Here is a 15,288-nt window from a genome sequence, read left to right on the forward strand (position 1 = left end):
GTCTCTAATGGGCCAAAAGAGTTCGTTAAGTGACTTTTTTCATAAGCTAAATGAATATTGATCTGTTTCTTCTGAATTGCTAATTACAAATCAGGAAATGGTGATAAAAGGGTACAGAGAATTAGTAATAAGACTCCAGGAAAATTGGAAGTTAACTTCTAAGATGAGAGATGAAGCAGAGACCATGTCATGTGTCATGTGGTATCTGGAAGTTCGGCTCCAGAGTCCTCAGATTGGGTTTGACTCCTGGCACCACCATTTGAAGGCAAGTTATTTCCTTCTCTGAGCCTCAGTTTTTGATTATTGCAGTGTGATTATTTGTAGTCCCAGTTATTAAATGGAACCTATCCCATACGGCCATTGTGAGAGACAAGGAGATAATGTGTGACACACATTATCTCCTTGTCCTTAACGTTACATACATCAAGCATTTTCCATAAAGCCAGACTTATATATAAGAAGCATGTAATAAATACTGGCTATGATTGCTATCTTTAGGTAAAGATAATGAGTAATTCTGAAGACTCACTGAGAAGGGTTCCTAGTAACAAGTCAAAAATTTCATTTTTATGTTTTTTGTGGGCCCAATTTCCTGCTTTAAAGCAGCTTTAATATTTACGACATTTGATTTCTTAAAGGCTGAGGTAAAGAAACATTCTGAGGAATGTAGAGAAAAGGTATCTCTTTTCATTCTTTTTCCCGAGTATATATTTAATATTTTTAAATGGTCAGTTGCTAGATTTTTGTAGTGGTTAGTCTACAAAAAGCTACAGAATCAGTATTTGTGGCCAAGGGACTTAGGGAGGTAATCATGATCACTTTTCAGTGTTTAAAAGGTTAGAAAGCCAGAAGACACAATTTTATTGCAATTTCCCCCTCAGGATATTTAATTTTTACACTCAAAATATAAATAAAATATTGTCATTTAATACCCTCAAATTATTGGTTTAAAACACTACTGTCCTACAGTAAGAAAGTTTGATAACCATCACATGAAAACAGATTAGGAATGGGAAAGAAAAACCATTCATTAGAGTAACACTATCTGAAGCGCTTCAATAAAAGGGTTCATCAACATTCCCATTATAAACTCCATTTTTGCAAAGCTAACAATATTGCTGGTTCAGATTCATTAGCCCTATATTTACACACAAAACATCAGCTTAGAACACATGTATGTTTCTAATAAGCTTTACTGTTCCTGAGGAACTAACTGTTTAAACTTTAAGTGCTAGAAATTTAAAAATTCCTCCTCTGCAACAATTACAAAATAAAAATAAAAACAAAACCCACAAAACACTGCTTATGGAAAAAAATTCTCTAGCATTTTCATGAGGGTTTTATAGACCCTAAGATAGGATGGCAGAAATACACACACGCACACACACGCACACACACGCACACACACACACACACAGAGTCTCACACACACTCTCTCTCTCTCACATACTATTGTTATTTAATATTCAGGCTATCACTGATTTAGGATTACTCAATTTCAGAAGGAACTAGTCGCATCAATCCCCACAGCTGAGTTGACTCTAATACTGATGCCTTTTCCCTAAATGAATGTTGGGATCTTTCCAGCCCTTCCCATGTCATGGCCATTCTCATCCCTGCTATCTCCCCCTTTTGTTGAAGTACTGACTGAGGATCTCTCTTATAATCCTTTGCTACTTTCTTCCAGCAAGTCAGGAAAAATGCACAGAAGTCTGAGCCACCAACCAGTCCCCACCCTCCTCCTCAATATGCAAGAGCTTCAGTGTTAAAGGGGTTGGTGCTTAAAACCCAGAGCTGCTCAAGCTCTAGGAACCTAGGACTCAGGTCTAATAATAACTATTATTATTATAGTTATATTTTAAATTATAGATTTGTGTGGGTTTTTCTGGCCTGCAGATGATTATAACAGTGCTTGTTTTGGAAAATGTATCCTAGTTCCACAAATCAACTTCTAAATAAACTTTACAGCCCTTTTAAAATTGAGTACAGTTTCTTAATAAAAAATAGAGAATTACCATATGACTCAGTAATTCCAATTCTAGGTACATAACCCCCCAAACTGAAGAGATTCAAAGAGATGATTTGAGAACATGCTCATGGTAGCCAGAGGTGGAAACAACCCAAATGTCCACCAATGGATGAATGAATATACAAAATATGGCATATATATACAATGGAATATTACTTAACCACAACAAGGAACAGGGCTTCTCTGATAGCTCAGTTGGTAAAGAATGTCCTATAATGCAAGAGACCCTGGTTTGATTCCTGGGTCCGGAAGATCCACTGGAGAAGGGATAGGCTACCCACTCCAGTATTCTTGGGCTTCCCTTGTGGCTCAGCTGGTAAAGAATCTGCCTGCAATGTGGGAGACCTGGGTTCGATCCCTGGGTTGGGAAGATCCCCTGGAGAAGGGAAAGGCTACCCACTCCAGTATTCTGACCTGCAGAATTCCATGAACTGTATAGTCCATGGGATTGCAAAGAATTGGACACAACTGAATGACTTTCACTTTCACAACAAGGAATAAAGTAGTGGTATATTACAACACAGTTGAATCCTGAAAATATAGTAACTGAAAGAAGTCAGACACAAAAGGATAACTATAGTTTGATTTCACTTATATGAAATATCTAGAATAAAACTAATTCAGAGAAACAGAAAGTTGATTAGTGAGTCCCAGGGGACTGAGAGGAGGAAGTGAGGAATGAATAAGCACAGTTTCTGTTTAGGGTGATGAAAAACTCTGGAACTAGTGGTGGTGATTGCACAACACTGTGAATGTACTAGATGCTACAGAACTGTACATTTTAAAATGGTTAATTTTATATGTGAATTTCAAATCAATAAAATTAAAAACTGTATATAGTCAGCATCCACAAGTATATAAAAACTGAAATAGCTAATAAAGTATTTTTTTTTTGCTATTAAAAAAAAAGAGAGAGAAGAAGAGAACTGTCTCAAGAACTAGAAAACCTAAAAATGGGTTCAGGCCCTAACTCAGCCATTAGTAATTAAGCCATCTTATATGAGCCATTTCCCCATCAGAGCCTCAGTTTTATCATGTAAAGTATATGATTATTATCTGCTTAATTCTAAGGCTGAGATTCAGAAAGTAAATGAAAACTCTAATATATCAGAGAAAGGTGCTAACTTCTATAATAAATGAAAAGTTGGAAGCACTGGAACCTTCAAAAGGAAAAGGATAAATATATGCTTTCCCTTTCTAACACCTTACCTTTTAATTCAGATGCTAACTAGGCTTTAGGCAATTCTTGGTGACCATTATTTGAGCTAGAAAAGGTTTGGTACAATCCAGGAGAATTCTTGTAGCTTATCAAGCTGGGGAATCAAGTCTAGCAGATTCAGTCTAGACCAAATTCTGTCTTGTGTAGCATGGAATATAAAACCCTGACGACATTCTAGAGTCGGTCTGTAGTCCATGACTTGTTTCAGATAATAAATGATTTATAGTTGGGATGAGGGCCACTACAAAGCTTCACTGGTGATATGTGGGATGGGAAGGAGAACATGAGTCTGTTCTGGTTAGAACCCTGAATAAATCAGGTTCCAAACATGGAAGAAGGAAAGGAAACAGAATTTCTAGTCTTCTCTCTTGTGATACAAGGCTCTTTCAAGATTTTCATGAAAATCTAAAGTCTCCACAGAACACAGTTTGAAACCAATCTGGTCATACAAAACCAAAGGTCTCTTCATATTCTAGTGTGTTCTGATTTCACAAATGTAGGCAATTTTCAAATGTCCCACATAAATGCTTATTTCTGAAGGAGTTCTTTAATTGTAAATACATCTTTGGCAGATAGAGAAGAAATAGTTCAAGAAAGCTTTCCAATCCTAATCCACTAGTAATTTACTAATCTATTTAACATAAAATTAAAGCTATTAATTAGAGGAATAGATCTTCTACTTAGATTTTGACATTTTTTAACTTAACATAGTTTACTTTTAATTTGGTATGAATGACTTCAATTTATTTTCCATTTTTACCCCTTTGTAGGAGCAGCATTTTAAAGAAACATACGCATACGTACTTCTTAAAAATACATATACAGTCCTCCCTCCCCGCTGCCCCCAGCCCCAGTAGCTTATTGCACACTTAGATCTATTCAATCACCATTGGCAATCAGCATTAAATGCCAACCTACCCTCTGGTTAGGAGCTAACTTGCTGCTCCAAACCATTTTTACAAACCTTCCTATATACCTTAATCCTTTCAAATGCAACTGTGACACAAAGTATTACAGACTTTTAAAAAGCTGTTCTCTTGAAAAAAAAAAAAACTGCGGAGCATCAGTAACCAGATAGTATTCTCAAATTTCAGTGATCTAGTCCATGGAGCCGTCCCCTATGCATAGTGCTCTGTTTCATGCAGTACATGGCTGTAGCTGGCCAAATCTTTTTTTTTTCCCAATGAATCAGTAGAACAGTGAAGATCTTACTTTTTTTTTAAGCAGTGGCATATCAATGAGGCACAGATGTGTATTCCAACTCTGCATGGATGAGCACACTGTTCAATAGTGCTGGCTCACACGGTATCAGGGCGAGTTATCACTTCCCATGAAGGCACTCTTATCACCAGGGCCCAGAGAGGTGGCTGCAAATCGCAGCCTTTTTATTTTCAAGGCAGTTCTGCTGAACATTCAGGCTTCAAAGATTCACACTTCCAAAACTCTATAAGAGTTTGTGAACGCTCAATTTGCCAAAACTGTTTACAGTGTAATTGGGCACCGTACCTGTGTCCATGAGATAGCGAAGGCGCTTCTCCACCAGCGCGGCACGGGTGTCAATTTGCTTTTGCTCATTCTCTAGTGCTGCCAATTCTCCTACAACATACTGACTGGTGTCTTTGAACCCTTTCTGTTAACGAGAACAAACAGGAAGGAAAAAAAAAATCACTTGTAAGTTGCATTTTTTCCTTTCTACAAACACTTAGTAAAGCACTTACCTAGAGAACCAAATACGCCTTTAGTATCACCCTTAGTACCAAAAATCAATGCCCTGTGATTCAAAACATTTTCATATGTATTATATATAGTAAAACTTTTGTAAACAGAGAAAACCTCAGCTGTTTAGTATTATATTTATAATTTAACACCCAGATTTAAAAAGTAAACACTAAGTAAGAAAAATTTCTCAGAGTCAGTTATTAAGTATGGACAAAGATAGATAATTTTCCCCTTAGTGGCTGTCAGAACAAACAATTATGACATCCTTAATTCAAAAGTATAATATATAAAAATGGCGTTTAGCTAAGGAATTGATTCTTAAAGAATTTATCCAGAAAAAGATCATTTGTTCTTATAGAAATATAAAATTTAAAAGATACATTTCTTTTCACAGTAACTATACTTTTAAAAATATTTTTTAAAATGATGAAAGAGAAGTTTCTAATATCTTCAGTTTCCCCTCCAGCTGGCTTCTGTACTTTAACATGTCACTGTGTTGATGTATTACTAATTATTGTAGCTGCGAATTCTAACTTGACAGGTGGTTTCAAACCGTGCTACTCTGGATCTAATGCTACCAGTACACTGATTTGGTTAATCTTCTATGTAACCAAATTTGGATTTTATTCTGAAATTTCACTTTTTATAACCATGCACGTTAAAAAAAAAATTATCCTTAGAAGTTCTATTTGAAGTAGCAGTTCTATTATAAGGTACCAGTAAACCTTAATTTTTATTTTCATATTACAAATTTAAATCATTAGGGGCAGGGTTATTTGTGGTATTGTACCAAACTGATGAATCACAGCTCCCTTGGGAATGTTTATCTTATGACATTTCTAGGCGTAAGTTTCCTAAGTAGTTGACAGACACTAAAGAACTGCCTAAGTGATTACTCTCACCACTGCCACTACTACTATCAGCATTTATAACATTAATTCAGAGAAATAAATGTGAGCAACCTTCCTCTGTCAAATCCCTTCCCTACCTAGGAGCATATTAATCTCTAAAAAGCCATGAGGAATTATCTTTCCTTACTCCTTAAACAAGAAACTAAATCAGGAATTATGTTATTATGAGGATATTTTGGAAGTCTCATAATCAACAAACCTGTCTAACTACATGAACAACTTATTTATCTTTGGAACTAGTAAATATGAACCCAATTTAAACCAGCTTACTGTTAAACTGATTATGGTAGTTGACAAACTGAAAACCGAAATATTTTTTAAAAATCATGAAACTGATAAATCATGTCTCAGGATAGACTGATCAAATAAGTCACTGTATTTTTTAAAGATTCATACAAAGTAGATATTCTCTCACCTCCATATGAAATAAAGCAAAAATTATAAGAACAGAATAAATGCTAATGGTAACTTTAAAATTCAGTGGATGCTTTTTGCATCTATCTGCCAGAGACCAGAGCATTTTCAAAACGGACTTTTCTTTTCTCAATCCCATCCAGAGGGAAAAAACAAACACAGTAAGATATTAGAAAACAGAAGTGATAAGTAATACATAAACTTCACTGCTTCTACTTACCAGTTCAGTTAAAAATAGTCATTAAGTTTATAGACAGATTTACTTAGTGGGAGTATACAGTATACTCAAATATTCTGTAACTTATAAATTATACTAAATATTTCCTCAGGATATACGAGGTACCTCTTCTATGTATTAAGACATTCTTTTAGTGAAATAACTTTAGGATGAGAATCTAAAAATGAGAAGTTTTTAGAGCTCTAAAATAGTTTGTAACTCTCAGTACATTTGCAAGGGTTTTAAAATCCAACAAAAACAATTTCAACAGTAAAAACAATGAAAATATTTACACAAACTGGAGATAATAATAATTTTAAAAAGTAGCACCATTAAAGAGAGCAATGCTTCGAGACAAAAATTCAAGTTAAAACTTGTTCTTCCTGCTTCTGTCCCGCAGCTGTCCATCAAAAGCAGCTTTCTCCCTGCGGTCTATCAAATATTTCCCTCACAAATCAATTTTACACATGATCAGCCCATACCCCTACTGAGCTGAACCTCCCCGTTAATTAAGTGAAGAAATTACCATATATATTATATTAATGCAAACATCATTCAGCTAGTAATTCACGGCTGATCTGGATAATGGAAAGGTTGAACACCCATTAACCCAAGCCAACAAAATGGGTTGGCTGAGAAATTCTAGCAGGTCTCATGTGACTTTTCCCTCTAACTGCAGCTCTGCGGTATCTGCTATTGTAATAATTAAAATCCTCCTGGTAGATCAATACTGGAATCTCTTTATGGGAAGTGCCCTGATGGAAATGTCTCAAGGAAGCTGGGGCTGTGGAACTCTGAAAAATTCATTTTTTTTTATCTGACAATTATCACCACACTGCAGACTAATTCAACAGTGCACCCCTCTCACTCTGCTTTGAATGCACTGGAGATTGACATCTTAAAAAACCTAACATCTCATTTTAACAAATAAAGGCACTATTTCCACATACAGTTTGGAATTATCAGCAATCATGAAACCACACAAAAAATTAATATACATTAAGCACTTCATCTTCTGATGGCTTCCTCTGAGTTTCAGTTATCGCTGCCTTCTCCTCATTTCCTTTCTTTGTATCTTCCTGTATTGATCTCTGCCTTTTCATCTCTTAAAAAAAAGGGAAAGACATGTAAAATTATTATAAAGCTTGATAGTTGTGTATTAAAATGTGGATTTACATTATCGGCATATACACACACACACACACATACACACACCTAAATACTGTTAAATTGTAAGATGGGAAGACATCTAAAAAAGTGTTCTTACCTGGTCTATTCTCAACATATTGACTGAAAGACTGAAGTTGAGTCTTTCTGACTGTAGCATCCTTGCTGAACACAACAGGATTTCTAAACCGTTCTGTTGCTTTTTGTAATCGCTCAGTCCTGAGATCCTCTGTGCCATTCTAAAAGTAAAACAAATGTGTTAAGAGAGTCCTGATCTTATAAATGTGAGATTACACATTAGTAAACAACTTTTACTGATTTAAGATAATGTCAATTTAGAAATATATTGAAAGAAAAAAGGATTGTAAAGAGTTCTAAATAGCTCAACTGCAAGGTCTGTTGCCTGTAGCCAAAACCTTTGGGAGACGGGGTTTAAATAGAGAATCATTCTTGATAACTTTGATTCATTAGATACTGTAAACCTCCCTGTCTTCTCCTGATGGTATGTATCATTTAAATGCCACATTGCCTCTGTCTACCCACACCCACCCCACAGCCTCACTATTCTGCCCCATTGGTTTGTACAGTCCCACAGACTTGTATGACAAGAAGAACTAGTTTCTAATTTTATGCCCATTGAGATAAACCACTAATGCTGGATGAAGGCTAAAAGGTAGGATTATAATACTACCCCACTGAACTGCATTTCATCAGCTATAACTTTCCAAAGCCAGATTTGTAAGTAAGCCCTTTACAGCTAAGGAAACTACAATTATCTTTTCCAGAGCTTCTTATGTTAATACTGGTAACGAATTCAAATGGTTCTATCAACAAGAAATATCCCAGAAGACTGAACCACTGCAGTGTGTGGAAGCTGCAGATACCGAGGTGCTGTGTACCAAACAAATATTTCATTTTATACCTAATCTTTTATTATTTTTATTAAGTGTTTTGAAAGTAAATAGGGAAAGGCTAAGATGCATGACTAATAGCTAAGCCTGCTGAATGCTGAAACTGGTTATCAAAAGCTACCAAGACTTTGCCCTTCCTCTGCATTGAGACAATCAGTAATGAGGGAGTCCTCCAATGGCCTATTCTCTAGCCTCAAGGAGGCCTGGGATACAGAATCCTCAAGGGAAGGTAACAGTTTATCCTTTTCCACAAACACAAAATGCCTCATTTATAAACGTGTAAACTGCATTTTATTAAAAAAAAATAAAACCCCAAATCAATGCTGAAAGCTTCAAGGGAACAGATGGACTATATGTTCTTTATAAGCATCATTTAAAAAAATCTTAACTAAAAAGATCCATACAAAGACAAGCTGTTTAAATCACACCTTTTGTTGGAATAGGTTTGAAAATAACTACATTTAAGGGCTTTTTGGAAAGCAAAACCAACTGCATCTATTTAGATAATTAAACCTTAAGAATGAAAATATGTTTCATTTTTTAAAGTTATATATTTATCATTAGTATCATGTTTATAATACACTACCTATGTAGCTAGGATACAAACAATTATGGCTTTTATTTGTCTAAGAAAAGTGTGTGTTCTACTGTTGTATCATAACAACTGCCCAATAGTATAAAACTCAAGTCTTTACCAAAATAAACAAACACAGCTAAATTTTCTGAGGCCTGGCAACATGCTAAAATATCACTGTGATTAGCTAGCAAATCCCATCTTAAGAAACCTTTTTATGACTAGGGACTTCTGCCACTTTACAAATGTATTCCTCTAAACCCACTAATTCAGTTAGCCTTTTCAATCCATTGTATTATTCTTAGGCCAGCTTCATTCTGCATTAAATCCAGTGCAGAAAGCTAAATTGAACGCAAAAAATCAGACCTGATCCAGGCTTCCTTTTGTTCAAAGATAGAGACCAAAAGTCCTCTGGTGCTGCCACACACTTTCATCACCAATTTATAGAAACCGACAGTATAAGGGAAAAGCAATGAAAGTCATTGTTTTGGGACTTCAAAGCATCTCTGTGTCAGGGAAAGGAAATCCTTTCAGTCAGCAGGGCAGTCCCCACAGTCCGCAGGTGGGTGAAAAGTTATACAAGACTAGAAGTGCCCTAAAGCTAGAGAAATATTAATGATACAGTGGCAAGGAAAAGGGGGGACAGCTTGAGAGGGGATAATATAAATACTACAAATCATCGTCATTATCATCATCTTACAACGTGTCATTCTGGCTAAAACCTTACACAAGGTAAGATTTATACTGGCACAAAGCATATGTATATCTTCAAGATTTATACTCAACCACACGCCATCTTCAGATACTAACTCATCTTAACAGGTCAGAGGCTGCAGATGGCAGAACAGGCTAGAATTCTCTCAACAACATTCTCATTAGCAAAATACAGACGCATAAGGAAGTCAAGAATAGCTTTTACTTTTACTTACATATCAACTTAAAGTAGTAGTTTCTCTGAAAAACAGTATATGCATACTGATTATCATACTGACATTCAATTTATTAGCTATTTAACAAAAATTCTTATACCTTAATCTTAATGTGAAGAATTTGGTAAGAAACTGACTTTAGGATTATAAAGTACCAGTGGAAATTCGAAGACACAGATACCAAGTCAAATATTTTAAGTAAGATTTACCTTAATGTCTTGCTCTGAACTTTCATTAACAGCTTTCTGAGTAGTGCTGGAAAGTGAATTTGCCACCTGTGGCTGAGTGTCCAGGAGTTTCTTCAGCTTCAAGTCTGCCAACTTAGTGTCTTGTTCTGTTAAATATGTAAATATTATGAATAACTGTGTGAACTACATTTAGATGTGTAGCTATCAATTCAAAGGACATCATAAAAATATTACTATATTTTAAAAAGAGAGAGGACATTAGAGTTGTGAAATAAGACCAAATATATGCAGAACTCTGCATCTATATATCTACTATAAACAATATTACATACTATATAACTATAATCATTATACTGTAACTACAGTATAACTAAGTAGTCTTTAGGATATTGACTATATCCCTTTTTCAAAAATTGAGATATAATTGATATGTAACATTGTGTAAGCTTAAGGTGTACAATGTGTTGATTTGATCATTCATATATTGCAATATGATTACCATCACAGCATTAATCAACACTTCTATCATGTCACAAAATTATCATTTCTTTTTTGTGGTGGGAATAAATAAAATCTAGTCTCTTCGCATATGTATGTGCTTTTCCCCAAAATCAGTCCCCATAAAGAATATAGTCAACACATCTAAAGACCATTTAGTTATTCTATGGTTAATAGCAGCTATGCTTACCTTAAAACCTCAGCCCATATTTAATGCATATATTTATATTAGCAACTTTATAGAATGTACATAATAAAAGAAGGTATTACAAAGTGGGTATTTAAAAGAGGTAATGCATTTGATTCTAAATTATATTATTTTGTAATTTCAATTCTTCTAACATATTAAATTTAGACATAAAATGCCACATTACGCTCTTAACATGATCTTAGACAGTCATGTATATATTGTTAGAATCCAATGTTTATGTGTGTACATATATACTCAGCACTGAAATAGGGTATATGTTCACAAATAACTTCTGATTAGAGGGCAGAAATAAAGATTACCGTATTTTGCAATGTATAAAATATGGATAGAAATTTAAAATAAAAAATGGCTCTAACTTTAAAAATAAATAATTTCAGATTATTTTTAGCAAGTAAATTAGTCTTTAATAAAATAGTTTAGAAGCAAATGGAAATAATTCCATTTAAAAAATTCACTCAAAGCAGCTCTTTAATAAAATGATTATAAAAGACATGCTGACAATTTGGTGAATGATATTTTTCATAAAGATTAATAAGTTTTCTAATTATAAGACTCTTAATAAATGCTATTATCATTACTTTCATGCAAATTGGTCAGTTTATATTGCCAGGCTTCTTTTTAAAACAATATCTGATGAACTATGGTCAAATCAAGATAAAGATTAAACAATTTATTATTAAAACATTATGACTTTTATATACATATAAAAAAAGAATTTTGGGAAAAATAAAGCAAGGATAAAAATCATAATGTATGCTACGTGTCTTCAGATTCCAGTTTGCATTCCTATTTCTTTTTTTTTCATTCCTATTTCTTATTGCCATGAAATAAACCATAGCCTGAATTGGAAATCTGTCCTATGTACATGCCAACACTTGGCATGCTTGAGAACTGTAAACAATGTATTAGTTAACTCCAAAAAAACAGGAAGACTGAGATGTGTTTTCTTTTTTGGTATACAAAAAAGTAGGAGGAGTGTTTTTAAAAAGGATAAGAGTCAAGCCTGTTAGGCCTTAATATTAGTCAGCCTTTAAATACACTAAAATATCTCACAAAGTTGCTATAACTAAAGCTAAGAAGTTCTCCTTACCTTACTCAAAAAGGGTTAATTTCTCCTGTCTTCATAATCTACTATTAAATCAGGAAATATGTACCACTGATTGTCACTGATTTTATACTTCCATGAATCGAATGTTAAGGCTTTAATTCTGAACTTATAGGTGCCCTCAGCGGTAAAGAGATGATACTAATTTCTGAAAGACTTTGATGGTGGCTGTGGTGAGAGGGTGAGTAGGTATTTTAAACTGAAAGAAGTAAAAGGCAGTCCTAATTTTGGGTTAAAATTTTTAAAAATTTCCTTAAATATCAGCATTCTCCTGGACTTGAACAATTATAAACACATTGCCCTGTATCTAGTAAAGTATTACTTAATACCAAGCCATGAAGGAACTACTGACAAGAGACACAGATTTTTTTTTTGTGTGTGGGGGGGGGCGCTGCTCTCCATAGTTAGGAAGACTCTGGTTGACTGTTTTTTGCGGAAATAATAGCATGATTTCAAACGGGGAAGAAGCAGAGCAGGTTAGCACTGCAGGGACAGGTCATGGCTGGGGAGATTCTCTCCCTCCCTACAGCTTTCCACAGGAAAAGACAAACATTAGGGATTTCACTTTCTTACCTGTAATTGCCAAAGACATTTTACTGCTATAAGAATTCAATTTAATAAGCATTTATGGAACCCCTCATGTATACAAAGCTACCTGCTGCTGATTTATAAAGGTAATGCATATGGAACACTCATCTATTAAACCACAAGCAACTATCTTTATATTTTATGCAAGAACTCAGAAGTTCAATTGCAAATGTGATTACTGGTATGATATCTATTGATATACAATAGGAGATTAATTTAATTGTAATCTATACAAGCAGTTTTCAAAGAGTTTTACTGTAATCATTAAACACATGTAAAATAATTTATTAGTAGTAATATTTAAATACTTAAGGTAAGCACAAAATTTACAAAATAATATTTCTACTAAGACTACCAATTTCAAACCAAATCAGGAAATCTGATCCATGGTTTAGATTACAATTTGAAGCATTCCATATGCTTCATCTATATCTTAGAACATCACAACAAAATATTTAGGCTGAGAAGGGAACCAATCATAGAATGTCTACAAATTGTCCCATAAAATACCAAAGTGAATCTTAGTAGAGAAAAGCTAAAATTTGCCATTTCAATATTATTGCTAATTTTAACATTAAGCCTAAAACAAAATAATGATATAAAATTGATGGAAGGTGGAGTTAGCTAAATGATTTGTGAGGGCATAAGATGTAATAAAACGACCAAAAGAATTTACTATCACTATTGGTGAGATAATAATAAAAATGTAACAGAAGAGTTTGCCATGCAGTAGGACACAAAGTATTTATAATTTGAAATTACCGGGAGTATCAAGGTCACTTTCTAAGTTAGTAAGTTCATCTCCACCTCCTAAAACAAAGCCTTCAGGAATCTCCTCGTTAGTATTTATCTCAACATTATCATTTTCATCTGTAGGAACACGTAGCAATAATGTTAGTATATTATTAGTATATTATTTCTATTTTATATAGGAAAGAAAAATCAGTATTTTAATGACGGTTCAAATTCAGGTCTGACACAGACAAGCAAGTTAAGAAATCAGTTTTAAGTCAATTTTTCATTATTGGATTAACATTTATATTTTACATTTCTATGTCAAAGATGAATTGTCACATCAAAGCAGATGCAAAGATTTTGACAATTTGTCACATGCTGCCTCTGAATTATTGAGCTCATTGAATCCCTATATTTTAAAATGTAATCTCCTGCTAATTTCTAACGACAGTAAATAAAAATAAAGTTGGTTCGATAAAAAAGTCTCAAATAAAAAAGTCACCAAATAATATTTCTTAAATTTCACATTTTATCATTTATTAGATATAAATATATAAAGAAACAAACCATTCTTTATAAACTTGTAGCTATTTTTAAATTATCTGCATGAAGATTTAAATGCTTTTGTACTATAATGAAATATGATCAAAAGCATTATAGACAAATTCAGAACAAACATTGAGATATGAACAGACAGTACCTTTATGCAAAACAAAGTTCAGAAACAATTAAGTCAGTACATCATGGAAGACATAAAGCTGGGAAAACACTGTTATTATTCAAAATTAAGTACATGGGAATGAGGTAGCCTTATACTATTTTTTTTATACATTTAGCAAAATGTACTAGGTCATAATTAATTAATGATAACTTTTTAAAAGACTTATATTACATATTTTTCCTTTTTAAATCCTAATGATAAGTTGGTTAAGTAATTTTCAATATTATCTATTTAAAAAGGCATAGCAGTAGATTTGTATATCAGAAGCTAAGCTTTAAATTCTGCTATTGACAGACAATGTACCTTTTGGAGAAATTATCTGTCTAGCCCTGGGAGTTGAAGAATATCCCTACTATTCTACAGTTTATTTTTCATAGGGCAACTTTTATTAATAATGAGATGTTCCAAAGGTTATTGCAATTGAGAAATTCTAAATTCTATAACTTTGGCTTAAACCTTCAATATTTGTCCTTTTCCCTGTACAGTGTGTGTTTGATTTTGGGCTTCCCAAGTAAATATTTACTGTGAGCATTAATATTAATAATAATAGTTTACATTTATTGAAGAGTTCCTAATGGAAGCCATTTAGAAGAATACAACAGAGAGAAAAAGAATGAGAAATGCCCCCAAGGGAAAATATTGCTAAATGCTTTCAAATCATTAAGGTATTATACTTGTCTATATTATTTAAGTACAATTAGTTGAGAGAGCTTTTCTAATCGACTGTGCTTAGTACAACTATTTGACTACTTTCATAAAAGTCAGCACCATCATCTTCATTGTTCTCAAAAATTCTTCTCTAAATAATTCTGTAGTAAAGGGAAATGAATGAACAAATATTTCCTGAGTACCAAGGAAGTGTTCAGAACACTTCCTCCTGTCAAAGAATTTACTACCAATAGATTTTAGAGTGTGGTATTTTGTTCCTGCAACCAGTCTCTATTGATTTCTACTGTCCATAATTAATCTAGAGTGAAAGCACAAAATTCAGCATTCATTCATTTACTTATTCAAGAAACTTCTATTGTATACTGAAACTGCAATTTACAAAACACTGCTAGATGTTGAAGAAATATCAAGTTTTATAAGATATCAAGTTTTATTAAGACATTTATTCCACTTTAAAGTTATATATAAGTGAAAGTCACTCAG

The 15,288-nt window shown here is 33.6% G+C and overlaps 1 protein-coding gene across 7 annotated transcripts in view; it reads right to left on the reverse strand.

Annotated features, from left to right (window-relative positions):
• The window catches only part of EHBP1 (EH domain binding protein 1), a 427,793-nt gene that overhangs the window by 38,285 nt on the left and 374,220 nt on the right, over positions 1-15,288 (reverse strand). For 4 of the 7 annotated variants that reach the window (XM_043917682.1, XM_043917681.1, XM_043917683.1 and 1 more), the window contains 5 exons: positions 13,443-13,550; positions 10,300-10,424; positions 7,777-7,915; positions 7,508-7,614; positions 4,755-4,878 (listed from right to left, as the gene is read on the reverse strand). In XM_043917682.1, coding sequence (XP_043773617.1) covers positions 4,755-4,878; positions 7,508-7,614; positions 7,777-7,915; positions 10,300-10,424; positions 13,443-13,550 — 603 coding nt within the window. The remainder of the gene's footprint in view (positions 1-4,754; positions 4,879-7,507; positions 7,615-7,776; positions 7,916-10,299; positions 10,425-13,442; positions 13,551-15,288) is intronic. The other 3 variants (XM_043917688.1, XM_043917687.1, XM_043917685.1) reach the window with 1 other exon arrangement.

Source organism: Cervus elaphus, chromosome 11 (assembly GCF_910594005.1).
Source record: "Cervus elaphus chromosome 11, mCerEla1.1, whole genome shotgun sequence".
Taxonomy (NCBI): Eukaryota; Metazoa; Chordata; class Mammalia; order Artiodactyla; family Cervidae; genus Cervus; species Cervus elaphus.